At 37.0% G+C, this 27,141-nt stretch overlaps 2 protein-coding genes across 2 annotated transcripts in view; both read right to left on the reverse strand.

The window, feature by feature from the left end:
• The window catches only part of vps13a (vacuolar protein sorting 13 homolog A), a 43,318-nt gene extending 24,387 nt beyond the window's left edge, over positions 1 to 18,931 (reverse strand). The window contains exons 1-34 of the mRNA XM_023958409.1: positions 18,760 to 18,931; positions 17,169 to 17,212; positions 17,039 to 17,081; positions 16,858 to 16,953; positions 16,593 to 16,694; positions 16,242 to 16,351; positions 15,940 to 15,999; positions 15,773 to 15,832; positions 15,305 to 15,385; positions 15,146 to 15,203; positions 14,650 to 14,777; positions 14,433 to 14,539; positions 14,178 to 14,349; positions 12,709 to 12,771; positions 12,502 to 12,634; positions 12,239 to 12,333; positions 11,982 to 12,124; positions 11,614 to 11,815; positions 11,417 to 11,531; positions 10,909 to 11,045; positions 10,670 to 10,802; positions 9,605 to 9,722; positions 9,036 to 9,180; positions 8,816 to 8,927; positions 7,332 to 7,507; positions 6,822 to 6,978; positions 6,602 to 6,681; positions 6,453 to 6,512; positions 6,102 to 6,264; positions 5,852 to 5,968; positions 5,483 to 5,586; positions 5,168 to 5,335; positions 2,492 to 2,799; positions 2,266 to 2,413 (exon numbers count right to left, since the gene is read on the reverse strand). Coding sequence (XP_023814177.1) covers positions 2,266 to 2,413; positions 2,492 to 2,799; positions 5,168 to 5,335; positions 5,483 to 5,586; positions 5,852 to 5,968; positions 6,102 to 6,264; positions 6,453 to 6,512; positions 6,602 to 6,681; positions 6,822 to 6,978; positions 7,332 to 7,507; positions 8,816 to 8,927; positions 9,036 to 9,180; positions 9,605 to 9,722; positions 10,670 to 10,802; positions 10,909 to 11,045; positions 11,417 to 11,531; positions 11,614 to 11,815; positions 11,982 to 12,124; positions 12,239 to 12,333; positions 12,502 to 12,634; positions 12,709 to 12,771; positions 14,178 to 14,349; positions 14,433 to 14,539; positions 14,650 to 14,777; positions 15,146 to 15,203; positions 15,305 to 15,385; positions 15,773 to 15,832; positions 15,940 to 15,999; positions 16,242 to 16,351; positions 16,593 to 16,694; positions 16,858 to 16,953; positions 17,039 to 17,081; positions 17,169 to 17,212; positions 18,760 to 18,859 — 4,038 coding nt within the window. The 5' untranslated portion in view covers positions 18,860 to 18,931. The remainder of the gene's footprint in view (positions 1 to 2,265; positions 2,414 to 2,491; positions 2,800 to 5,167; positions 5,336 to 5,482; positions 5,587 to 5,851; positions 5,969 to 6,101; positions 6,265 to 6,452; positions 6,513 to 6,601; positions 6,682 to 6,821; positions 6,979 to 7,331; positions 7,508 to 8,815; positions 8,928 to 9,035; positions 9,181 to 9,604; positions 9,723 to 10,669; positions 10,803 to 10,908; positions 11,046 to 11,416; positions 11,532 to 11,613; positions 11,816 to 11,981; positions 12,125 to 12,238; positions 12,334 to 12,501; positions 12,635 to 12,708; positions 12,772 to 14,177; positions 14,350 to 14,432; positions 14,540 to 14,649; positions 14,778 to 15,145; positions 15,204 to 15,304; positions 15,386 to 15,772; positions 15,833 to 15,939; positions 16,000 to 16,241; positions 16,352 to 16,592; positions 16,695 to 16,857; positions 16,954 to 17,038; positions 17,082 to 17,168; positions 17,213 to 18,759) is intronic.
• Positions 18,932 to 20,094: 1,163 nt separating this feature from the next.
• Positions 20,095 to 21,919, reverse strand: LOC110015571 (C2 calcium-dependent domain-containing protein 4C-like). The gene has a single exon (XM_020705632.2). It carries the CDS (start codon positions 21,672 to 21,674, stop codon positions 20,436 to 20,438), a length of 1,239 nt encoding a protein of 412 aa, XP_020561291.1. The 5' UTR covers positions 21,675 to 21,919; the 3' UTR covers positions 20,095 to 20,435.
• Positions 21,920 to 27,141: the final 5,222 nt, after the last annotated feature.

A 27,141-nucleotide genomic window follows, 5' to 3' on the forward strand; every position in this document is an offset into this window, starting at 1 on the left:
TACTGCTCCTGGTGGTTAAAATTAGTACGATGTAAGGCAGCTGAGCTACCATCGGCGTGTGATTGTGTGTGTGCATGGGTGAATGGGACTGTGACTTGAAGCTCTCTGGGCCTTAAATCAAAGTATAAAAGTGCTATATAAGTATACAATCATTACCAGTAGGGACGTGGTCCAAATCCACAAAAGACAAATGGATTGGACGAGTGAACATGCACAAACACTTCAGCACCCTATGGAGAGTGTAGACTAGGGATGGGTATCGTTAAGATTTTAACGGTACTACTACTCTTATCGATACTGCTTATCGATCCGGTATTTTAACGGTACTCTTATCGATACTTTTTGAGGACGAAAAATAAATAAATAAATAACAAATTAAGAACATAAAGTGTTTTATTTCCTCATTATGCAACAACACTGTTTTTTAACAGTTAACAAAAAATGTTACTTTATACATGAGAATGTTCCAGACAGGATATTCATTTTAATTATTTAATCTAATTATTTTTATTCTTTATGAGCATGATGTTTCCTTTGATCTTTTGTCCATTTTCCACAACCTTAAGTTGAATAGACTTTTCTGTCTGTCAAACACCAGAGTTAGGATTGAGTGAGATGATGGAAACAAATTCACTTTGATGCAGACTCCTTTTTATTTATTTATTTTTGTTTAAATCCAGTAAACCCAATAAATTATATTAATTTTACGGATAACAACTGTCATTAGTCATTAATTATTATTAAGTATTAGGAAGCAGCTGATAGTGTGTCACGGGTCTGGAATCATAAGCGGTGAATCTAAGCCCCGCCTCTCTACCTGTTTGTTTTGTGTAGAACACACCGCTCCAGCGTGTTCTGCACAAACAGCGCAACATGCGGTCATCGTAGCAGCAAGGTGACAGCATGGTAGGGGCTCCTTGATGCAAACTTCATTAATTTTACGCAGAAACGGGTGTTCTTAGTCTAAGGCGCTCACGTGTCCCCTACGAGATCGCCACTGACTGTGTGTGCGCTGCCTTGTCTTGTGTGTGTGCACGCGCGGCGCGTGCTGTCTGAACAACAGCCCCGCCCCCCTTGCACACAAATAGACAGACAGAGCTCTCCGCTTCAACGAGAATACCGAAATTAATACCATCATTAATTAACGGAAAATTGACTGACTTGGTGAGTTAAATATGGCAGATAACGCTTGTGGGACACAAAAATAAGAAAAAGTATCTTCTCCAGTACCGATAGTAGAACCGTTCAGGTCAGATCTTAACGATACTGCGGTCTTGAAGAATGTGGCCCCATGGCTGATTCAATACCGGGGCACGGTACCCATCCCTAGTGTAGACCTCATCCATTGTTTCATGACCAGGATGGAAACCCAATTGTTTTTTTCTGAATCTGAAGTATTTCTTTGAGGCTTGAAGTCCTTTTCCATAACCTCATCGAACTCTTCCCTTGTCTGAGTATTTGCCTCCACAACAGCCCAGGCTACAGCTCATTTATAAAGTCAATCTTTGTTCTCCTGCCTAGGGTTTCCTGGTGCCAGGTGCAATGATGGACACCCTTGTGTTCAAAGAAGGTATTTGCTATGGACAAACTGATTAGCAGAGAGCTCCAACAAAAGTAAACCCCTCAGGGAGGCCATTCCTTCCAATCACACCCTTCCAGGTACCACTATCATTGCCCACAGGGGTTTTGAAGTCCTCCATGAAAACAGTGGAGTCTTCAGTTGGGGCGCTTCCCTCCATAGAGGCACCAACTCTAAACTGCTGTCTAGTCTGTAGGCAAAAAACCAGTAAGAAACCAATACTCTGCCTAAAAGCAAAGAGACACAACCCTCTCTAACTCAAACATCACTTTGAGGCCAGGCAGGGGGTTTATGACTAACCCAATACTAGCCCTCCATCTCTCACAATGAGCAACTCCAGTTTGGAAGAGATTCCAACACTTCTTGAAAGATTGAGGTCCAAAACCAAGGCCAAGTGTGGAGGTGAACCCAGATAGATCTAGCTGGTACCTGGACATCCAGCACAAGCACAGGTCTGTTCCCTCCAAGAGAAATGATGTTCAAGTTTCAAAAGCCAAATTCCATAACCAAGGGGATGGGCCAACGAGGCATTCACCTAAGACTCTCACCCACACCAAATTGCAATAACCCCTTTTAAGCTTTCTTGCAGTTAGTGGGCCATGGGGAAGTGATACCAGGTGGGCCCATGTGATCAATTAACTCAATAATTAAAATAAAAAACAATTCATAATGAAGTGATTTCTTACACTCATGGGCTTCAGATGAGCAGAGATCTCTATGTCAGGGATGTTGTGGTACCAGTTGGATGAAAGATTTCTCTGGATTTCCAGATCTAAGCTGACAGGTTTTAAAAGTTGACTCTCTCCCTTAAAAATCCCACTTATGTAAGTTGTTCTGGAAGAAAATAATAATAAATTGATGCAACAAATACATGGGAAGAATTATTTTTAAAACTAAAAGCTGGTCTTTCACCTGTACATCTTGAGGTCAGACAGTTTCACTGTCATTTTATCCACAACAGGTGGAATTGTAGAGTCACTTTTGAATGGCTGCTTGACAAATCGATTTTTGACAGACAGCTTGCCAAGATCAGCTACAATGACATTGGAAGAGGAAGAGGACTGGGGAAGGAAGATGACAGGTGCATTGAAGTGGACCTCAAGAGAGATCCGTGTGCTCCGCTCAGAAAGCTCCTTCACACCTGAAGCTGCTTTCTCTGCCGCTTGGACCGTTACCTCAGCTATGGCTTCTTTAGCCATTTGGAAATTATTTATAAATGCCTGGGAATAAAAAAGAAGGAACAAGAGAGCAGTAGAAAAAAGCATGATGGTAATTATCACAATTAACCCTTAGTGGTCTCTAAACTCACTGATGCGTTTGCCAATGTCATTGGTCATTTACAATGATGCAGGAATAATGCAGACACACTACTAGTATAGTTTTCATTAAAAAAAAATAATGTTAAGTTTTTAAAAAAGTTTTTTTGCTTTGAAATGTTTGGTTTAAAACAAACTTAATAGTTATGACCCATAATTGTGATACTCCTTACAATTAATTTCTTGAAACATGACATAGACAAAAATGTGAATATCATGGAAAAGTGTATTAATTTCCATAATTAAATTCAAAAAATAAACTTCCTTTGTATAAACATTCAGGATCCACTGTCTTCAAACAGCTCCCACCTACTTCCAGTGGCTTACATCTCGTGAGCTGCAAGTCAAGTCTCGTGGGTCAGGACTCACGAGACTCGGGTCGCGGGTCACAGCCGTGAGCTCACCAAAGCTTCAATGCAATTTTATGCCATAAATCACAGATTGCTGTGTTTAAGCATATCAAAGGAAAGTCTGATGGAAGGGCGAAATTTGGCAGGAAGAGAAGAAGCACCAACAAAAGAGACTATTATGGGCTTCAGTGGATTATCAAAAAGACACAAAAGATTGGTGAGGACCAGAGCCCAAGCTGATGGAGGTCCACTGTGAAATTTCCAGTCAGGTATGATCTGAGGTTCAAGGTCCAGCACTGGTGCTGGTAAACTCTGCTTTTTTTTAACCCACAATCACTGCAACAGTCTACCAGAGTCTTTTAGAGCAGTGGTCACCAACCTTTTTAACGCAGCGGACTGCTATGGCGTCATACAAAGTTTTCACGGACCAGTCTTTAAATTGAAATGAACAATTATCGCTGCAACGCTTCGATGAGGGCGGAACAGAGACATGACGAGACGAACTCTGACCTTTTATTTTGACAGGCATATCATTGCACATTGCACAGGTGTCATCATCCTCTCTCCTTCCCACACTCATGGTGCATAAAAGAAGTACTGTCTAAAAATGTAGCGTTCTTTTTTTTTTTTTTCGAAGTCGAAGGCTCATCTTCTGTCTCCTGGCTGGGCATTTTCCCCATGGCAAAGAAACTTTCAAAAGTTTTTTGCTCATTTTGCTAGCTCCTGGGTTTTATTTTAGCGGTAACCTATCACGTGACCAAGAAGAGCGCCTTGGCCTGCGTCAAGAGTGACATAGACATCTTTCAGATTCCGAAATAAATAAGACGGAAGTAATGCAAGTTATTTATTCTTTCTGTGCGGCCCGGTATGACCCATGGACCGGTACCGGTCCGGGCCCGGGGGTTGGAGGCCGCTGTTTTAGAGGATATGAGTTCTACTATGAGTTCTTCTGGGGAGATCTGTATGGAGATTCAGATTTCATCTTCCAGCAGGACCTGGTCCCTTCCCATGACGCCAGAAGCACCAAAACCTGTTTGATGCTCATGCCATCACAGTGCTTGCCTAGCCTGCCAACTCGCTGGACCTAAACTTCATCGGAAATGTATGGGGTATCATTAAAAAGGAAGATGAGTGGTACAAGACCACAAAACAAAAAAGAGCTGATGGTAAGCATGGGCTTCCATAACTCCCACGCAATGGTACAAGATAACTGCTTCAATGCCATGGTGCATCAAGGCATCAATGATTTTCACCAACTATTGAAGATGGATGTATCATTTTAAAAATACCAGCATTTTATTTTGAGTGATCCGTCTCTTCTTTTTGCAAAAACTGAGAAGTAAATGGTGATTTCTCAGTGTTATGCTGATTTTCTGAAATCCGGTTTTTGTGGGTTTTATGAGCTGGAACCCCAAAAAATACTTTAAATTAATTACACAGTGGGCGCTGAATCTTTATCCTATGAAAGTTTTGAAAAATGAATACACTTTTCCACGATATTCTAATTTTTTGGAAAGGGTTGATATAGATTAGTGGAGGATCGCCTCACTTTTTATGCATTTTTCTCATAGTTTTGAACTTGTATTTGGTTTGTTTTGGATTTATAAATTTTTATTTTTCTGTACACTTTTGATCTCTGTTACTAAAAAGAAAAACAGATCTCAATATTTGTGGTTTTGAAAAATGACAATTTACTACCGGTACTCAGAGATTTTTGGATAGTTTCAGGTTAATTGCACAATAATTGTGTAATATAATGGGGGGGGGGGGGATCATTAAAAAAGTAATGGTTGTACTAAAAAGATGAATATCCAGCATTACCATTTAAAAAAAACAAATTATCAGAGCAAATTGTAAAGTAGTAAAAAAGGCTCAAAAAAGCCCCAGCCTACTAAGGGTTAAACAGGATGGTTAGTTCTTACCAGTATCGAGTCAAGAAACTTGTTGAGGAAGATCACTTGAATGCACCCCACTGTCAGAGTCACAGAAGTGTCAACATTAGACATGTTTAGATAGCCATCGCCTTCTGTTGCGTCAGTATAATTCAACATTCGGAAGGCAAACACTTCTTTGTCTGCAATAGACACTGCCTGAGAAAGAAATGAGAAACAATAGAAGTGGTTATTAAAACAGAGCAGAAAATATTCAGAACCAAAAATCCCCAAATCAGCAATACCAGAAACCCAAAGACACCCAATAGTTATATAAACATGGGATGACTCCGACAGACACTGTACCTTCTTGTAAGAGGCCTCTTTGTTGCAGTCCAAAACTACAATGTTCTTTAGATTGGCTGAAACCTCCATCATCTTCTTCCTCTGTAAGACCTCAGAAACCAGACCTAGGAAATTGAGGAGAAAACAAACTCAGGGACATGTTTTTAAGCATTTCAGAATTTCTAAATGAGACAATACTTGGGTGTTGGTGTTGCATAAAGAACCCCTCTGCATAACCTTGAATCATTTTGGTTTATAAGCAAGGATAAACATCATTTACTAATAAAATAATGTTTTCTTTCAACCTATATTAAAACACATCAAGATGAGTCGTTCAGGCAGACCCACCCAGACATCAAACATCTAAAAAGAGAAATTCTTTGTCCATACCTTCAACTCTGATCTCCGAGATCCTGGCTTTCTGTCCTCGTAGGAACACTTTCAAGCATCGGAGATCCGCTCTGATGTGCATATTAACAACATCTGCAAACTTGGACTTTTTTGAACCTGCAAGCGATAAAGAGTGAAATCATATAGAACTAAAAACAAGTCCAACAATGAAAGCATTTCTCTTTTTGTCCTCAAATAATAATTAGTGGAATAGTAAAAGGGAATTTTCTTCAGTTACTTTTCTTTCCACCTGCAAGAGCTTCTCCTTTTTTCTCTCCCTCCCTTTCTTCTTCTCCCTCCGCCTCCAACACTTCATTCGTCTTTGTTGAAGGAGGAAGGAGGTTACTGAGGAAGTTGATGGTGTTGAGGAGAGCCTCTGTATGGAGATGGACGTCCAGGGATGAAAATGTCACCTGAAGAGGAGAGAAAACTAAAACAATCAGCACAACTTGTCATCTTTTTTCAGCAATGGTAGAAAAACCTCATAAAACCACCAAACGTTAAAAAAGAATTAAGAGTACATCAAAAATATGTTAACGTGTGTGAAGACTAATCATAGTAAAGCTCTGAGTTGTTGGTACTTAACTAACATTTTCCTCACCTTGATCATCTGTTCTGTATTATTATGAAGAGACTTAAACTCTGGGCCGTTTTTATCAGCCTTAAAAGACAAAAAGGTTTTATTAAAATCTGAAAATATGTATTATAAATGGTAAGAAATAAATTATAAATATAATATTGCAAACAAACTTTGATATATTCCAAGGTAAGCAGGTCATCTTCAGAGTTGTCAAGAGTGGTGATCAGCTGAACTTGCTTCTGTTCCATATCTACACAGAAAAACAAAAGCAGAGACATAAAAGCAGAAAACAAAAGCCATGACTTAACTGTTATTATTCTTGCATCAAATGAAAGTCTTGAACAAAAGTTGAAAGGAAATGCAAAGCATATCAACTTGAAATGTACTGACCCACATATTCAGGACACGTCAGGCAGATCTCTCGCAGGTATGTGTTAGATGTCATGTCGAAAGTGCGTAACTGCAGCTCAGTACCCAAACCTTCAATGTCCAAATGGAGAACTGTAACTTCCTGTCCCTCAGACATTCGACAAAGTTGGACTGAAAACTGGAGACAATTGTTGCAGGAAAAAACAAGAATTCAGAAAGTTAAAAAAAATGAACATATATCTTAGATACATTTTAGGAGGGAGAAAACAAAAAGAAAAGTAGACAAACAATTTAGTAAAAAAAGAAAAAAAATTAAAACTAAATAGAGTAAAACTTGTCTGCATTTATGACCCATTTTTTCCACATTTAAGCAGAAACATTTGACATAATCTTCTAATTTCAATCAATCTACTAAACTGTTTTTAATTGTGAGAATAAACTTTAAGCTTGATCATCAACACAAAAGACATGAATGTGAAAAACGAGAATTAAGTGTAAAGCTATAAATATATTTACAAAACCTTTTAGTACCTCGTTTATCAGAAATGTCATTAAGAACTCCGTCATGTTCTTCTGCACGTCTTCCTTTATCAAGCTTCTTCTATTTCTTGAATCAACATAGCGCAGTGGCAGGGGATTGTCTGGGAAGAAGGAGTCATCCCCAACAGGAGAACTGGGAGCATCGTAGAACAAATCTTCCTCTGAGCCTGATTTTTAAGGAAAGATAAGTTGCTTTATTCCAACATGTTTCAAGCTAAAAAAAAAAAAATTAAGAATAATTTAGCTGAATTTACACTAAAAATGCAGTGATAAAATATAAAATAAGTTTGAGTTTGACTATTGCTGTTTCTAGATTAATAAATATTTTTCTGGTTAGAAGCGTTGGCCTGTTAAAACCAAAATTTCTAAATTTTCCAATTTTTTTTTGTTTTACTTAAAATACACTTTAAACATGAAACAGTAAAATTAAAAATCTGTCAAATTAAAAAAGTGAAGTTGTATTTCACTCAATCATTTTTTTCTAAATTTAAATGTCAACTACTGTCTTGGAAATTCACTGTGTCAAACAAATGTGTAAACTAACTCAAATCACACAATCACTCAAAAGTTTGCTGAGCCTTTAAATGGTTTCACTCACTATAATCATGCAGAGGACAGCTGACATGACAAATGCCCCAAAGACAAATCATCACTAAGAGCCACAAAAGGACATTGGCATCATAATAAATGGACTGGGGCTGGAGTCGGTGCAATCAGAGCCACCGCACACACACAGACGATGGGCAACTACTTTCCCATTCTTCATGCCACTACTGAACCAAGGACAAAGTCAGGACCATCAAAAGAGAAAAATAAACTGGACTCTTTCTTTTACATGAAAGTAAGCTTACATTTTATGTGGATAATATAGTCTAGGGAAACATTGGAGAGGCACAGCATACACATTACTTGAAGTCTAGTATCCACTGAGTTTTCTAATGACTAAAGTCGATACAGCCATCTGCCAGGAATCTCTAGACAACTTTCTGCTGCCCTCTGCTGACAAGCTGCTGGAGATGCCAATTTCCTTTTCCAGCAGCACCAGACACCTGCCCACAATGCCTAATCACCACAAACAGGTTCTGTGATCATGATCTTACTCTGCTTGATTGTCTGGCAAACCTGCCTGATCTGAACTAAAAAAAAAACAATCTATAAGTTGTAATCATAAAAACAAGAAACTAAACCTAATAGAAGCGACCTGAAGGCAAATAAAAGGGCTTCCTTACATCTTCACAGTGCCACAGGCTGATAGACCCAACGCCACAGTGCATTGATGCAGTATTGTATTGAATAAAAAGAAATTAACAGTTTTTAAAATTCTGACGAATATTCTAGAATAAATCCTTTTTTGATTGGTGTGATGTGAAATTAAATTCATGTACTACATTAGGGAAGACTACAAGATAATATCGCAACTTGAATGGGACCAAGTTAAAAAAAGGTTAGCGTATTAGAGTGTCCAAACATCTCACCCAATGATGTTAAGCTGATGGTCTCACATGACTCAAAAAAAAGAGAAGAGCGCTGGTCAGGTAAAAGAGGAGGTCTTTTGAAAGCGAGCTGAGGGGTAAAAGACTTCTTTGGCTGAAACAAATGACAAAGTTGGATTTAACACAATTTAAATTTAGCAACTGTGAGGTCAAATTCAGAGAACTTTAGTGATTTTCTGTTTTGAGACAAAGCAGGTCTTACCTTTTGAGTGGAAGATGGAGCAGTGTTGTGAGCAGAGGGTTTGCTCTCAGGCAGTGGGATACTATCAACCAGCTCCAGAACATTTCGAAGTTTAATATCAGAAATTCTGAGGGACAGCAGAGGAAGTTCTCCAAGTACTTTATATCTACAAAAAAAAAAAAAGTGGCAAAAGATGATTCATCATGGCATGAGAAGACTAATATATGATAAAAGTTTCTCTCTGCAAAATAATAGTAGTGACTTACATTTTTAATGACTAAAAATAACTTTAATAACAAAATATCTGCTTAGCCTATTTAGAAACATCCGATTACAAAGCTTGTTCTACAGGGAGTGTTAAAAATATTAAACATTGTGGAAAAGTGATCTGAGATTAGGTTATGGCTTTGGGTCAAATTGCTCCCAATTAGGTACAAAGAAACAACAGGTAACATGCTCTGTGTCTTACATACTTAACAGTGTTGTGCTCTAAAAAGCTATATATAGCGTGATTTTTAATAGTACTTGCATGAGTTCTTTAATGCTAAATTAAATACCTATTTTTTTAACCAGTATAAATGAAAACTGACTTTGGCATGCGGGAATCTTTGACAACCATCGCTCTGCTGAAATCCACATTCACGTCGACGGGCTCCAGGATGTGGAGCGGTGATTGCTTTTGTTTACGAGCCTTTTTCCAGTCCCCACCTATGGATAACAGTTTCATTATCCTAAGGATAAACTTTTCATAAAGACAAATTCAAAATATTTTTGGATTATACATCTGAGATGACATATTAAGATCTCTTTTCAGCAGGCTAAAGAAGTTCCTTGAATGAAAAAAAAAAATTCCCACTCTACGAAAAAAAGTCCAATTCCATCAATAAGGTCTCAGGCGACTCCACCTGGATCACCAAAAACCTTCAAGTTTTCTCCATCAGCCATCTTTGCTGATGGAGAAAATTATTTTGAAAACAAATTTAGAAAAAGAGAATTTATTTTTTTAGCATCTCATTTACATTTGAGCTCCTCTATTTTAGTACTACTAAAGATAAGAACAGCCATGTCTGCTCATGATTTATTTCAGCTCATTTTTTCAAGATGACGACTTATTTCTTGGTAGAAAACTGAAAAAAAGTCATTTTTCATTTGGGATGGCTGCAAGTTGTTAATTTTTCTTTTCAATGACTGGGAAATTGAAAAGTTGTTTGTGAGCAACATTACCACAATTTCTGCCTGAGCTTCACCACAACTTAAGTGATCAATGATGTTAAAGTACAATGCCTGTAACCATAGATGAAAGATCCGTTCACGAATGTATGTCGGTGTTTAGTCTTTAACTTTAAGTTTAGCTCCTTTTTCCCAGTTGTGGAAAGCAAGCGAGCATAAAAGAGCCGAGTTCAGGGCATCAGATCTCATGTGTCCTTTTTATAAAAAGTTTATGTGGGTGGCATGTCTACAGTTGAAGAAGCGGAGATACCTTCTGCGAGAGAATTCACATGTAAATTTGTCAATTTGAGATGTTTGCCATTTGGGTTAGGGAAAAGTGTATTCCATTTTCAGAAGAAAATGCGGTATTAAGTGGTTATATTAAGAAAATGAGCTTATAAAATATATTAACATACATGACTGTTCTCATCTTACGTATTGCTCACCTGGTTTGCTGTACAGGAATTGGAGGGAGCTGAGCTGCACATCAAAGGTGTCGTATGCTCTGGACATGATCGCTTCAATGTTACTGGGACATGGGGTCAGCTGTGGCAAATTCTCTTTGCTCTGACTGGCCATCTGAAGAGGTGGAAACAAATGCAGAAATATTAAAACATCACTCAGTATATAAAAAGTAATTCTTGTTCCAACTGGATGCGATTTATTGAACTTCAAGCTTTCGAACCTTAAAATGACCAAGATCCAACAGCAAAATGTTCTGTGTTCCATCGTAAAAGCCACTCTGTGGAACGATGACGTAGGAGGCCATGAGGTTTACCTTCAGGTCGAGAACTTTCTGTGTTTCAATCACATACAGTAAACCTGCAGAACAAAATAAGAATTAATTGTTTTTACCTGCAGGAGGAAACATATAACATGAACTAAAAAGTAAACCCATATACACCTGCTTTGAATTCTAAAGATGTACATGTTGGGACATAGTTAGCTTTCTTTTAATTTGGTTTGATCAATATTAGGTTTAACAATCTCAGTAAACATAACCAAAAAAGGTAAAAATTTGTTTCTTCCTATTACTCTTTTTTTCTCTTGTAGTTTGCCTCAAATTTAGAAACAGAGTGTTGGCTTTAATCTACCACAGATCCAAAATGGGATAGAAAAGGTGTAGATGGTGGAAGGATTGAAAGCCAATATAATGAACATTAGATCGGATAAAAGTTGTAGATTCCACTCACCTGTGGCTGTGCGATCTTTAAATTGCTCCAGTTTCATTAGTGTTGCCTTGGTAAACTCATTAAGCTGCACGTCATCTGGAAGTCTGAAGAATTCTGACACACTGTTTACAGTTAACTGCACAAACCAACAAAGTTTTCATTTAGATCCCTATGAGGGATTCATTTACACACATTTAGCAATGGAGGATACCACTTACAGCATCATAGATGATTTCCAGTGGCTGAGATGAGACATGAAATCTCTGGTCAGCACTTTCATCCAGTGGATTGGTTTCAAACAGAATGATGAGAAGAGGTGTCCCTGTTTTTGTGGCTGCCCTCCTTGATGAAAGGAGCGTTGGTGCAGGCCTGTTACTGGCCAGACCAGTGACTTCAAACAAACTAAGCTCAGCTGTTATCCTACAAGGACATGAAGGAGAAATCTGTAAGTGTCAATGCCAGATAAGGGCACATAAAGTAGCCATTGGTCATTTCTATACCATGTAAAGTCAACTCAGATACTCTGTGTCTGCAGCAGAATCATCATCATTCCAAAAGAAAACGGTCAAACAGAGATTAAACTAACTTGATGGCTTGTGCTCCAGGTCTTTGAGTGAGTGTAGACTTGAGCTCCCCGACAGTCAGCCTCATGACCTCATTTTTGTCTTTCTCATCTTTAATGGATACACACAGTCTTTCCATGTGGAAATTGACCTTCATGTCCTCAAACTAAAAATCATTTACATTAGAGAATTATCAATGTAAAGTCCATTAACTTCAAGAAGCTTTTATATTTTGTTTAAAAAAATTTCATTTACTGCTAGTTGACCAGAAGACACCTACTTTCTTAGGCAAATTAGGATTAGCAGCAGTTTCACTGTAGCCAATGGCAGTGTAGAGTTTGGCTTTCTCTGCAGGAGTCAAGAGCCCATCAAAACCTGAGAGATAAAAGTGACACAGAAGTAAAACAAAACTGTTAAATGCTGCAATTAAAAACATGGAACTTTTTCTGGAAAAGAACATCGCCGATATTATATTCCCAAAATTATTTTTTGTTTCTTTTTGCTTTCTCCTTGGGAGTTCTGCCTAATAACATAAATAAGTACCTCCAGCATTGGTCACTTTTGCTTGTGATTCAGCTTCTCCTCCCCAGTTCCACACCCAACTGAACCAGCCCTGAGACTCCTCTTCCTCCATCTTCACTCCTGGACGATAAATCCGCAGCCCTGCCTTGCTTGCCTAAGACAGGTACATGAATCAAAAGCTAGCTAGCTTTAAATAAACAAAAAATATCAACAAATTCTGAAGCTTACCTCTACTTCAGCCTGCCGTCTGGCCAAAGTAATGTTGAAAATATCCAAGGCCTTTTCTGTGTTCTAGAAGATAAGAATTTAGGAAAATAAAATTCTTAATATAACAAACTAGGAGAGGCTGATTGAATTTTTTCAACACACTTCTGATCAAAAATCATAAGACCAGTTAAGACAATGCAAGAATTTGCATTTATCACAGAACTTAACAGAGAGAGGTTCAAAATGCAAAAAAAAAAAAAAAAAAAGGTGGAGTAAGAGAACACATTTTTAACTGTCAGTTTAAATGATAAGATCTAGTTATATGCATTGCATGTTTTTTCTTATAAGTACCGGTAATCATCCTGTCATGATCTATTGCAAAAAAGCTTAACTTCTTTGAATGTTATTGAGCTGCATAAGCACAGCCTCTCACAATATGCCATTGTTGCTGAGGATGAATGCAGTAAAACAGCAGTTTAGAAGTTTATTTTAAAGATTCTTAGGGTTACGGAACAAAAAAAAGTCAATTGGCAGACCAGGTATGCCAGGAATGACTTTGCAAGGGAACACCAAACATGGGACATCATAAAGAGAAGGAAAGTTCTCTTTTCCGATGAAATAAAATGTAACCTTGAAGGTCCTGATGGCTTCCAACATTACTACTATAACAAATGTTTTCTACATGAAATGTTTTCTACATGGCACAGTGAAAAAGGAGCCATCGTTGTCTTAGGGGCTTTTTTCTTCAACAAAACAATGGAGCTTCAGGTTTTGCAAGGATTATGTGGAGATTTAGCAGGGGGCATGCCTCATGATTAAGAGCCCTCGTCTGTATGGTGGTGACTTGGTTTTTCAACAGGACAATGCCTGCCTGACAGCTGACTTTTGTCACTCTTTTGGCCCATCCTACATGTTCTACTTATTTAAATCCAATTGAAAAAGTTTCGAAATGGATGGTAAGGGGAAATTACAAAAATGGGCATCACTTCCAGACAGTGGATGCCCTTCATGAAGCCATATTCACCACTACCACTTAACTAGCCATATTCACAGCACAACCTTTCCAAAAGCTTTTTAGGAACACTCGCATCAAGCATGCCAAACAGATATTTGAGGTCATCAACAAGAACGGTGGAGCTTCTCATGACTGACTGTTTTGTTTGGTCATTTTGATATCTGTTTTGAAGACTTAACAGGATTTTTTTAGTGCTATGGTCAATTTTGATTATCTGAACACCACCATTGCAGTTGAATTGTTGTTTTAATTAAATTGTCTGCTCAAAATGTTTGGCCTCCTGTTGCCAATTCCTATTTTTACATTTTTAAAATTCTACTTAGAACCCTTTTTAAAATCTAGCCATGTAGAATGCAAATGTATGCGATTTCTTAACTGGTCTTAAGATTTTGATCAGGAGTGTATGTGAATAAAACAGCACCATTGGAACCATTTCCTCCATTTCTTTATTATTTCTCATCAGTTCAGCCCCCACCTCTAGATCCTTGAGAAGATTGTCACTGGGTTTCTTGCAAGTGATTTTTGTCTTGTAGAACTCTTTGTAACATTGTACAGTTGCCCGGTGTCGACGGATGTGTTGCCATGACCACATGTGAAGATGGGGTTTTACGTTGACCTCAAGTATGCTTGTGATACAATATTTCCACCTTAAACAAACACATATGAACTCATTAAACCTGCAACAAGACTGCAATAAAAAAAACCGTTATGCCACATAAAGATTTCTAACCATGTGCCAGCATTCTGGTGAACTTGGACCACAGGTTTGTATTTCCTGTATGGCAGATTGCGTGACATCATATCCACAGAGTCTAGCAGCTCCAAAATGCTGATGTACTAGAAAAACAGGATGTCTCCAATTATGAGGCAGATTAAAGGATTCATGGAATTGACATTTTATAATACTTCTTTTGATCTGTTTTCCAAGAAGTTCTCTCTCAACCTACCTGGGGTTTGTTCAGTTCAATGGCTACCTCACTCAGATTTACCATCAGGTCCACTTTAGGAGAAGAAAAATCCACATCCGACCTGGGATTCATCTTCAGTTTAGCATCAGCCGAGATGGGTCGAATGACTGCATCAACAGGAAAAAGATCATTTTGAGCAAATTCTGTTTAGTTTACATGGAAAGAAATAGGCTTCAACTCCTAACTTTGATGTGCAATCATAAACTTGAGTCAACACTGGAGATCAAAAAAAGCTGCTGAGATCTAAAAAAAGCTGTTGAGATCTAAAAAAACCTGTTTCAACCAATTGTTTTCTTCTATATATTTGAATAACTGTGTAATCCATACATTTCATTTCCCCACACATTGCAGAACCAGAACTACGAAAACACCCAAATGTCATATCTGCAGGGTAGCCTTCCTTTTACCTAGATTCACTCCAGTCAACAGCTTTTATAAAGATGGTTTGTTTAAAGTGAGAGACACAGACACTCACTAAAGTCATGGTTAGCAGCAGGAGACTTCTGGATTGTCATGCTGTTTTCAAGAGAACGCTGTTTAAAATAAATTAAAAAGGAAAGACATTTTTTTTGTCAAAATTTAAGCTTTTTTGAAGATTTTTATATAAAGTATTCTATTCTCTGATGACACTTACCAAAGCCTCTTCTGCACTTTGAGTGGAGAAAAGCACTGAGTTTACATTCCAATAAGCAAACAAGTTCTCTAGTTTCACCAACTGAAAAGAAGCAAGACAGGACAATTATTAGCCACGCAACAGTCTTATCTTATTACAGTTAAAGACTTAACTAGCTAGTTTGACTCAGAGGCCAGAGTTCAGACAAAATCACTCGTGTTTAAAAGAAAAGCTTTAGTGTAGCGTGAGAAGGGTTTCAATTATCAGAAAGGTTAAAAAAAACAGCTAAATGCATTGACTTTTTCCTTTGATTGGGGGTTTAAAGGCCAATGGTTCCTGAGGGAACTGTATCTGCAGCTCACAGCTCCCCCAGGGGGTGGGTCAAATGCATAGAGGAAATTTCACACACTCAGTTGTGTGAAAATAACAGAACTTCAACTTTAAAAGCAACAAAAAAAAAAAAAAACTATAAAAGGCTATATTTTTTACCTTAAAAAAAAGCCTTGCGTTCTCATCCAGGAGACTTGGCTTCCAGTTCTTATCAGAAGTCTGTCAGCATAATGTTACAAGAAAATGAAAATGGAATCATGTAAATTTTACAATATATTCTACACTAACAAGTAGTTATTGGTGATACGAGTAAAAAAGCAATATACCTGAAGGCTAAGATTTTTGAGAGACACCCCAAATGACAAAGGACATTTTGGATTGGTGACCTGCAAAACACAAAGGAAAAATTAAATGTTGGAAGAACGTGTTGGTTCAATTTTACCCCACACATGAAGCGATTCACACTCAGCCTGAATTATTAATTAATACAGTCATTTAACAAAAAGAATGCAACAAAAATCCCCCCCACCGCACTATTATTACATTAAAACATAATCATGAGTGAACCAAAATTAAAAAGGTGTAAAATTTTTTTGTTCCAGGTTCTACTGAGTACTTGAATACTCACATTGTCTTCATAGCGAACATGGATGTTTGCGATCTTAACCTGCAGGTTTTTGATGACCTGAGTAACAAGCTTTTCCATAAATGAGTCCTGCTTCTCCTGTTGAGGATCATCTGTCAAACAGAAGCCAAGACAAACATGAGACACGTGAACCCAGACACAGCATAGCATTGGGAGTTCTCCTTTTTATAGAACAGGATTTCAGTCTATGCCTTTGACTCCAGTGACACAGTTAAGACTTACGCTTAGAGTAAGACCTTAACAAAAAAAAAAAAAGTAACCTCAAAACTCCAGCTGGGGACAATTTTTCTCTACATCGAGTGATTGTTTTTTTAAGCAAATTGTGATTCTGACCTTGTTCAGCAGCTTTTCTCTTCGTATCTTCTATCCGCTGCAGTTCCCTTTGACGAGCTTCTTGTAGCTGCTTCTCCTCTTTTTCTGCATCGTATTTTATACCTTGAAGAAATTGGGTTAATTAATTACTAAAAATGCTTAAAACAAGACAAAGGTTTTCTTGAATTGAAAAGGTTATCTTGCAGAAATGGTTGGTTTAGATTGGATATGCTTTTGTCTTATATTAGGTTAACATTTTTGTAATGAATGATAATGATCATCTTACTGGCTGTGGGAACTATAAGTAAGTAGACGCCATCTAGTGTGGCCTCCACTGACTGAGTGTAAAGATTTTTCCATGGAATCTTGAGCTCAAGGCGCCCTATTGAGAAAACCACACAGTAAAAAAACATTTTTCCTGATCAAGTATGCAAAATAAAGGTTTTTACCAAAACTTTTAATCTTACCTATGTGGCCAGCTTTTACTTTAAAAGGAATGTCAAGTTCGCTCTGCAATACAGGAGCAGAAATAAAGCATCACATTCATTTGTTTCAAATATTAGTTTTTAAGTAGAAAGCTGTGAATTCCACACTTACCAAAGCATTTTCTTTTATTTCAAGACTTTTTAAAACTGCATCACCTGCAATGATGGGAATCTTTGCTTACAAAGTCAACATGCAACACGTGTATACAGATACACATATATAAATTCACACATTAAAAAACGGACGACAAAGTTGTTAGCCCTCATGACTTAATGTGAGGTAGCACCCATTTAGAAACAAAGTTACTGAAATCAATCACTCCTGTAATCACACATGTTTCTGACACCTCTTAACACCTTCTGACCACTCTTTTTTTTTTGCAAACTGCTCCAGGTCTTTCCGATTCAATGGATGCCTTTTGCGGTTTGGAAATAATTTTCACAGGTCTTCTGTGAGGTTCAGATCTCAACACATTGCTAGACACTTCACAACAATCCAGCGCTTTGATTGAAACGTGCCTCAAAATTATCAGTTTTCACGATATTGTTCACACAGTCAAAGCAACCAAAAAACATATTTGAACCTCCAATGTTTACTGTAGTTTCTTTGAAAGCTCTGTTTCCTTTTCTGTAAACAGTACCATTTTGTCCTTTACCAGACAGCTTTACTTTTGTCTCATCTGACCACAGCACATTCTTCCAGAAGGATTGTGGCTTTGTCACATAAATGTTGACAAACTCCTATCTTGGTTTGTGTTGGCAGTGGCGTCCCTCTGGGACTACTACCATAGCGACTCTTCTCACTATATTTAATCAAATTTTCATGGATTTTGCTAACAAGTCCATGTCCTTTCGACAGTATTGTGCAGTGTGGACAAAGGAACATTAGGATCTCTGGAGATGGACTGGTTACCTTTATATTGACCTAGTTTTTCCACATTTTCTTACTCAAATCCCTTGACAGGAGCTTTCTTTTCTACTTAATATAACATATAACACAAATATTGAATAATCTGCTATTCTATTTTAACTGTTTGCAAGTGTAATTACTATATTGTCTACACCTCATGCCACAGCTGTGTCTACTTACAGGAGCATCACATGCCGCCCAAGCAATCGTTTCTCACAATCAATACATTTTGTTTTTCTTATCAGGCTTAACTTACTTTCTGGTTTTCACGTTTGTTTCAGTGCAAAGATAAACAACAAACACGCGAGAGAACCGTTTTGACCAAGACTATGCCATTTCTGAAAACAGTTCAACATTGAAACATAAAGTCACATGTTAAATACATTTGTTTACCCAAAGAAAAAAGTGAAACAGTAAGTAGAGCTGACATGACAGGTTACATTTTTAACTTTAAAATGCATGTTTGTAAGTTTTTGCATGTTTCGACCTGTTTATTCATGAACTGTGTGGAAGGGTGTGACCCTGAACGAACCGGCACTTTCAAGAAACTTCCGAGAAAAACAAACTTGGAAAACACAGCAAACATTATTGAGCATTTAAAGGTAGGCCTAGATTTATCCGTTGTTTAAAATTCACATCTAACTTAACAGTAAAGGTCTGCTTCCTAAAAAGGAAAGGGAACACAAACAGACGCTAACAGCCTAAAACTTAACCGCACGCGGGTTACGTTAAGTGTTAGCATTTAGCTTGATAGCTTAGGAGCTAGACGTTGAATAGACATAAGTTGCCTTACCTCCCCAAATACCAAGCTTTAACTGCGAGCTGTCAAGGTTGACAACGTAGTCACCCAAAAACCGGTTGAGGACGTCGACAACAAGGCTTTCGAAGACCATTTTTGCATTGCTCTACCTGTGCGACACTGTCATGTTTACACCCTGTGTAATATTTTGCTTTTCGCCCGGAACTCTGTGACGTAAGAACGTCAAAGCACGTTTTACGTTGGGCGTGCTTACGTCACGTAGGAAAGCAAGCAAGAAAGAAATGATAATAATATTATTCTTTTTTGTATTCTTTTTTATATAGTTTAAGATACTTTATTTTCCTATCAGCAAGTTGTATTTTTGATATATTTCTGATACGTTACTTGAGGTGATTGAATAAGCTTGGAATGATGGCATTGATTACCACTGCTGATGATCTGTCTTATTCCTTGATGTTGGATTTTGTATGTTAACGCTATGTTCAATAAAGCTGGAAAAAATGATAGATAGATAGATAGATAGATAGATAGATAGATAGATAGATAGATAGATAGATAGATAGATAGATAGATAGATAGACAGACAGACAGACAGACAGACAGACAGACAGACAGACAGACAGACAGACAGACAGACAGACAGACAGACAGACAGACAGACAGACAGACAGACAGACAGACAGACAGACAGACAGACAGACAGACAGACAGACAGACAGATAGATACATAGATACATAGATAGATACATAGATAGATACATAGATAGGAACGGTTGAATAATCACAAAGTTGAAAATAGACGGAATTTTAGTTCACAAAATGAATGCAGTAAGAACATTTTGAGTATCTTGTGAGTGTGACCGTTCCAAAGCTCAGTTAATATTGCATTATGTAAAAAAAAGAACCTTTAAAATACTTTCCATTTAATAATTAGTAAGTAGAATTTTGGCCAAGTTTTTGATGAAGATGAGAATTTGTCAATAAATATTTACGTAAAATAGTGTTTAAAATTTTCACAATTGATATTTAAAAAAAGTCTACCGGTACTTACGTATCTCATCTGCATCTGTCATCTGTAAATTACTCAAAAGGAAACCTTTTTTTTAAAAATCATTATGATTATTTTAATAATTATTCTGGTATTATTTCATTTTTGTGTGTTTTCTTGTCTCAATTATGGTTTGATTAGTTTTCCAGGTAGGATTATCTTGGTCAATCTTGGTCATTTTGTTTGTCTGTGTGTGTGCGCGTGTGTTCGTGTGTGTGTGGGTGTGTGTGTGGGGGGGGGGGTTGCGTGTGTGTGTGTTTAGACTGTCAAATGAAAACAGGACAAATGCTAAAGAATTTTTCACAACAAATATACTTTTAGTGTCATATCATCTAAGTTCATAAAAATTTACAACATTTAAACAACATGGTGTGTCAGAAAAGCACAATAACAGGCCAGCGGTAAGTTGGAAATAATACAGTTTATAACATTTATAATTAATGTAAATACGGTTTCGAGTATCTCTTATGAAAGTGAAAATTCTTTTAACACAGGATGCTAAGAATTCATTGGCTTATCCCTGCCTACAGTAAGTTCTCTCGCGATACATTGACCGTGGGTTTGCCACATGCAGATCACTAACTTAATATTCACGACTCACAAATAGGAACTTTTAAAGACAAAACATTGTTTTTAAGGAGCTCACATTTCCTGTTGTTAATTACTGCTTTTCTTCACTGGTTGCAAGAAGCAACTGTGACAGTGGTTGACTGACCAGTCCAATCATTTTCCCTCTCCTCAGTTTTCCTGCTGCAGATTTATCCACAACTTTTAATTTGAGGTTCCACACCTGCAGATCCTCCTGACTCAGCTCTGTGAAGAAGAAATCTTCATTGAAAACAGGGTTGTGGCATTTTCTGATGATGGCGCTCTCCTGCTGCTGCTGCTTCCCTGGTGTCAAGCACAGATTCACTGCACAGTCTGGGGCGACACACTCTGTTGGGTCCCAGAGGCCCTCCACAGATACAACACGCACTCTGATGGTAGCGAGAGCTGAGAACGTGCTGGTGGATGATATCATGTGCTCAGCAGAGAGCCGCACCTGACCACGGCCCTGCAAAGGGAGGACATGTTCACACTGAAGTCTCTTCTGACAATGCAGCACATCCAGAGGGAAGATTACAGGTGGGGCTAAAGTGAACAAATTCTTCCCCAAGCTTGATCCTTTGCAGAGTGAAGTCGTCATACACAGTGCTTCCTCCCATCTCCCTTTCACCTCTTTTCTGTCAATCAAAGATGGACATGATACAGTTTCTTTGAGACGACCATGTTCACAAGGAACAGAGTTGGAGGATTTGGCGCTGCAAGGAGAACAAAGCGAAGAAGAGTCATCAGAGGAAGGTGTTTCACTTTCTGTTCTTGCTGCTTCGGACAAGCCTTTCCATGAAATCAGAGGGAGAAATCCAGATGACACATTTTTGGAGGAATTTACCTCCCTCGCCATGTCTGGGGTTGTGGCAGCACTGTTCCTTTCAAGTATGTAAATAGGGCTTTTTGAGTGGAACAAAGACTCCTTCCGTCTTGTGTTTGGGCTCTCATATATCCCGGCCAAACCGTAACTCTCTGCAGAGAATGGCAAAGGTTTCTTTGTAGCCTTCCAAGGCAGTGGTGCGTCATCTTTCTTTGCTTTTACATCCCATGTCTTTGCTGAGTTGGAAGAAGTGCTTCTCACACGCAACTGGTCCCGAAAGAGGGGATTTGGTGAGGCCTTTTCAGACTCTGGCAGTGAACTTTTCTTGCAAAGTCGCGGAGGCAGGCAAAACTCCGGGATGTTTCCAGGGGTTATGATGTTGCCGTGCAGATTTGGTGAAAAAATGTCCTCTTCACTCTTTACAATGTAACGATTCACCTCTAGAGGTATGCTCTCCATACTCCTTCTAATCTTCTCCAGAATCCACATAATTATTTCACGAGAATCTACAAGTATAATAGCAGCTTTGAAGAGAAGAAAAAAAAGCAGAACTCCCGTTACAGCAAATATAAAAAGTTGTCTATCTCAAACGAAAGAATTTTTGTAAAGAAAATACTTTTTTCTCTCTGATGCAACGATGTGCCCTTTTTCAAAGAGAGGTCTGTGTCTATGTGGCGCATCATGTTCACTGACAGACTTTAAAGGTTAGGGTTTGGAGTGACGTCATCTTCCTGCCACCCCCGCATGTGTCAAAAATTATTCTTTATACAAATGTCCGGAAGAATGCACATCCCAGCTACTGTGTGGTGTGCTGATGTCTCTTAGTAACCAGGTAGGTGGTAAATCACATCTGGTGCACTGATGTGCATTCATTTGCATTGTCACGTTTTGATGATGTTTTGATGTTTTAAAATGTTTTTTGTGGCAACAATCGCTCCAAAAACAAGTCAGAACTTATTCATCCAGTAGGATATACATTTAAAAATGGCAAATAGTAAAATGTGATGTTCAGAAAATAATTATTCATTTTAAAGGGGTTGGGGTTAACATAATGATGACGATTAGTTAAGTACAAGAAAATACATAAAACTCAAATTTGGAAAAGGACGGAAAAGCTACATATGAGCACGTATTCATTCTGTTAAAGTGAAGATCATAAAACAGTCACCCGGAGCCGCATAGCAGCCATCTCCTTCAAACGCCTGTGACCTTTAAACAGTCAGGGATCTGACCTCAATTCAGGTAGAAACTCCACACATTTCTGTCTGATCTAAATAAAACTGCTGCAGAACACTGCAGCATTAGTGACAAACAAGACAAGCATTAACAAAAGCTTGAAGTATTTACTGCACTTTAAACAAAAAGGTTGCTGCCTTTCAGATAAAGCCACTGTTTGTGAAACAAAAATATTCTAAAATACTGAAGAGCTTGATGTTCACAGAACATACATCTATGGCTACTGCTACATTTTTTTTATATCACCACTGTATTATCACCATACACGTACGTGAATATACATTACTATAATAAATTTTCAGGTCGGGATGAGCTAATTATTCTAAGAAATGCTTTTTTATTAGATTTGGATTGGATGTCTGCTGCTCTGCTGCAGTCCAAACTCATCTCCATTTAAAATCTGCTCCAATTTTTAAAATGTGGTTGCAGGTTTGGCAGCTCTTTCATTAGTTGATTAATGGACAAGATGCTGTTTTAACCAGTACCTCGCCTTGATGAAACTATGTGTTGGTGATATAATGTTCATTTAAACTGTTTTCAGACCGTTTAAATGCATTAGCCCAACTTTTTAAATCCACTTTCCCATCAGCATTTAAAACCATGTCTGCCTTTTAGTTGTTGTGAAAACTCAGGAACATAATTATGTGATGTTGAAGAGTCTTTTGTGAGTGACGTAGATCCCAGCTAAATCTCCCTGAAGAATCATGACCTACCGTTAAACTGGGAAGCGGAATACTTTGCCACTCTGCACCAGTCCCATGAAAGGAAAAGAGGCTTCTATGAAAGCAAATGTTTCTTGCTGAGTTAATAATTTGTGTAAATATTTTATTGAATATAGTTAATGTTAAAGACTTAGTCATTTTGTATTATTTGATGTCTCTTTTGTAGAGAAAACACAGTGGTTTTTGTTAATACTGTTAGCAGGTTTTTTCATAATTTTGAAAAACTTAGTTTTATTTCCTGAAGATTTAACTTTAAAAAACTGCAAATGAAATTACACGTTTCCATTCACCACATCCACTTGTGTGTTGGCATAGTAAAGCAGGGCCTATATCATCTATAGCATTTAGCACCTTGTTAAAAAAAAAAGTAAAGTTGACAAAATATTCCTCCTTTTCGGACCACCAGAGGGCACACAGTCATCAGATGTGACCAACTATTTGTTTCTCATAAATGTTAAGTATTAAACAAACAATATTTAACAAAAACAATTGTGTTTTTAAATTTCACAAAAAGTTATGAAGGAAGATGTGAAAATGTAAATGTTCGTCAACCCTGTCCCAGAAAAACACACTTATTCATTGTCTGTGTCTCACACACACACATCTGTGCCCGAGTCATCTATCTTATCTTATTGTTCCAATTAGGGAGTAAGCAATAAACAACATTTAAACGAAGGTGTGCATGTGCTTACACATGTGTGTGAACCTGCACGAGACAATTAGGCAATATGAGGATGATGAATGCATTTATTCATTGTGAGGTCTTCGGAGCTCCCAGGAGGTCAGGAGGAGTTTTGAAGAAATGAAAATCAACTTTATTACACCAATAAAACCTCAGACTGCTCTCTTTAATGGGTAGATAAAGGATTGAAAGTCAGATGAAGGCCTTGCCTTTAACCTCAATGACAGCTTCAATTAATGCCTAAAAGAGACATTACAGCTGGATATTAAACCATTTTCATTCTAAAGGTCTTTGGATTTAAAATAGTAATTAATTTGACATTGGTTTTAGTGGCTCAATTTTTTAATCCAATTTGTAGAATATTATTCTGACTAATGAAGACAATGGCTTAAGTTATGCCATACTTTTCTTCTGCGCAGTTAAGAATGATGCTCTGACTACTAAATTTTCTTCTTGTAAATAATTTGCATCTTTTGCAGTTTATGGTTAGTTTGATTGAAGTATTTATTTAAATCTGAACATATTGCCTCTGCTTCAGAGGAGTCTTGACGCTGCAGATTTTTCCTGATAGCTGCAGGCGTGATCCCGCATTCCTGTTTTCATCTAAAAATGAAGTTTAAAAAGACCCAAAAAAAACAGATACTAACTTTGTTTGGATTGCTGTGAGTGATGCAACATTTTTACATTCAAACTTTTGTTGTCACTTTATCCAATAAATGGATGGATAATGGAAAACAGTCTTTTGAATTATGTTTGTTGTTTTGATTCCATAGGTAGAAGATTTTAAATTTTAATTTCAACTGCACAGGTGGGGTCCTAGGGAAAATATTGTTAAATGTTGGTATGAAATGTTAAACGTTTGTTTTACCTTTGGCAACTATTGCTTATAAAATATTAAAATAACTGTGGTTGTTGTCTTAAGTTAGATTTTTCATTCTTTTGCAAAGCACTTAACACATGGTTCAGTCCACCGTTTTCTTTTGGCCACATAACTTTAGGGGGAAAGTCAAAGAGGAGAAACAGTGGGAAACAGGCCAGAAAAGCTTAACCAGTGACCTCTTTTAAAAAGGTAATTAAGTGAAATAATGGTTGATAAGCTGTGATAACTTGGCCTATAAAAGAAGGTTGCCAGATGGAAAATGTTTTGTGCTGCACCAGAGAAACAGACTCTAAGGACAAAACAGAAACAGGCTGACACATTTTAGATAATGGAAGGAAGTGGTTGCAGATGACAAAACTGGAAAAAGCTATGAAAAAAATTCTCGTGGAGTAACAGATGTCTAAATAAAAGACACAAAACCAACAATCTAAGTAGAAGTTGAAGAGAATGATGTAAAAACAGAAACATCTGAATTATTTGTGGATGAAAATGTAAATCTAAGTATACGCAAATGTAAATGAAATTATTGAAGATAATGAAAACATTGAAACGTATTCCTAATATGTTTTTTAAATTATCTTTGCATTTCTTAGTCCATATTGTTTTTGCTTGTGTGACTTTTTTCTTGCAAGCAATTTGCATAATCTGGTAACCCTCAATACATTTTTAAATCCTTCAAAAACATTAATAAAAAAGTGGAAAATCTGCAATAGAAAAAGTTTAGAAAATACATAAACTCCTAAATTAAACTGGCAGCTAAAAAGACCAAAATGTTCAATTTGAACAAAACTAAGCAAAATGATTTTCCAGAGAATAATAAAATGTTTAAATACAAAGAAAAAAAGAGCACATTTACTCTTTATTTTAGTTTTTTGTTGTTTTTCATTTGCTTCTCCCCATTTTTGTCTGTAAATTATAATTCCTGTAGATTTTTTTTTTTATAAAAGCTGTTTAAATCAGCGGTTTATGTTCATCCCAAGTAAATATAAAGGCAACATCTTTAATTGAAAAGCATATTTAGTATAAAGAAAAGTTGAAATAAAAGATAAACAGTTTAATCATAAAGTTCTGATTAAAGAAAACTGTCAAACTTTAGATCACCAATAACCACAGAGCTTTTAAAACTTGCCTTTCAAAACAGTATTATTTTACAAAGTCTTTATCAGTGCATTCTCTATGTTTTCTTTGTTTTTATTTTTGTGTCCAAAGAAACATCTTGGCTGATATTTTTCACTTACTGTGACTGAACAAACCACATTTGTCTGACCTTTGTAGGTTTAAAGGCATTAGAATAAATTTCTGTCATCTGCTCTTCGCAATATATTGAATAAAAATACTTTCTGGAACAAAGCATAATATTTAAGCTTGGTGTGTGTCCTCCAGTGTGCTGGTGTGAACATCAGACCTGATTAATTAAGCTTCTCACCATGATGGCCAGCTCTTATTGATCATTAAGAAAACGCTTGTAGAATTTGCCACCCTGGCCCCTATGAAGTGTGGGTAATTACCACTAATGTATCATCATCTATGCATGACCATAACATTATGTTTCAAATGACGGACAATAAAACACCTTAGACATAAATCATTGTTCTTTCTGCATTATCATATTCTCAAACTTATAAAGGTTTTTTTTTGTTCCTCTAGAAATAAATGTTGATTTTTGGTACATTTATATTAAAGATGAGTCAAATAATAATAATAATAATAATAATAATAATAATAATAATAATAATAATAATAATAATAATGCTGTTAAAAAGTTTTAGAAGATGGTCAAGTTAGAGAAGGTATTTAAAATGAGGAACTGTCCATTTGTACCTAAATGTTTACACATAATATTTAAACTAAGAAATGCATATAACAGATCGGATGAAATATTGACTTGAAGAATGTTTTTTTTCTTGCTTTTCATCATATCTGCCCCTGTTTACCCAACCACCCATTCTCTATACCCACTCATTCCTGTTCCCGGTCTCCAATGATGTCAAACTGATTTACTTTAAATTGTCAGAATGACTTTGATGTTAAATTCAAATCAAAAGTGCAAAATATGTTTTTTGAAATTCGATTCATCTAAAAATAATTACCTCATCCTTCATATCAACCTGTTTCTAATTTACAAGGAAATTTTAATGGTTTAATGTGAGACTTTTAATTTTTCTACTTAAAAATCAAACCTAATGTTTGTGCTTCTATGCATCAAGGATCCATGATTCCATAAACATCAAACTCTGATGTTGTCGAGATCATGGAGGGTAGTAATGGCTATATTATTACTCTTCTTATTGTGCCTTAATTAGTGGCATTTAATTATGCACTAAAGCAGTGAGGGCTATTAAAGGCACTGAGACCTGCTGCTCAGGGAATTAAAAGAAATTCACACACACACACACACACACACACACACGAACGTATTTACAGGCTCACTTTTAC

This window comes from Oryzias latipes, chromosome 9 (assembly GCF_002234675.1).
Source record: "Oryzias latipes chromosome 9, ASM223467v1".
Classification (NCBI taxonomy): domain Eukaryota; kingdom Metazoa; phylum Chordata; class Actinopteri; order Beloniformes; family Adrianichthyidae; genus Oryzias; species Oryzias latipes.

Coding starts and splice junctions, on each gene's coding strand:
- LOC110015571 (XM_020705632.2), bottom strand. CDS start 21,674: ATGTGGATTCTGGAGAAGATTAGAAGGAGTATGGAGAGCATACCTCTA.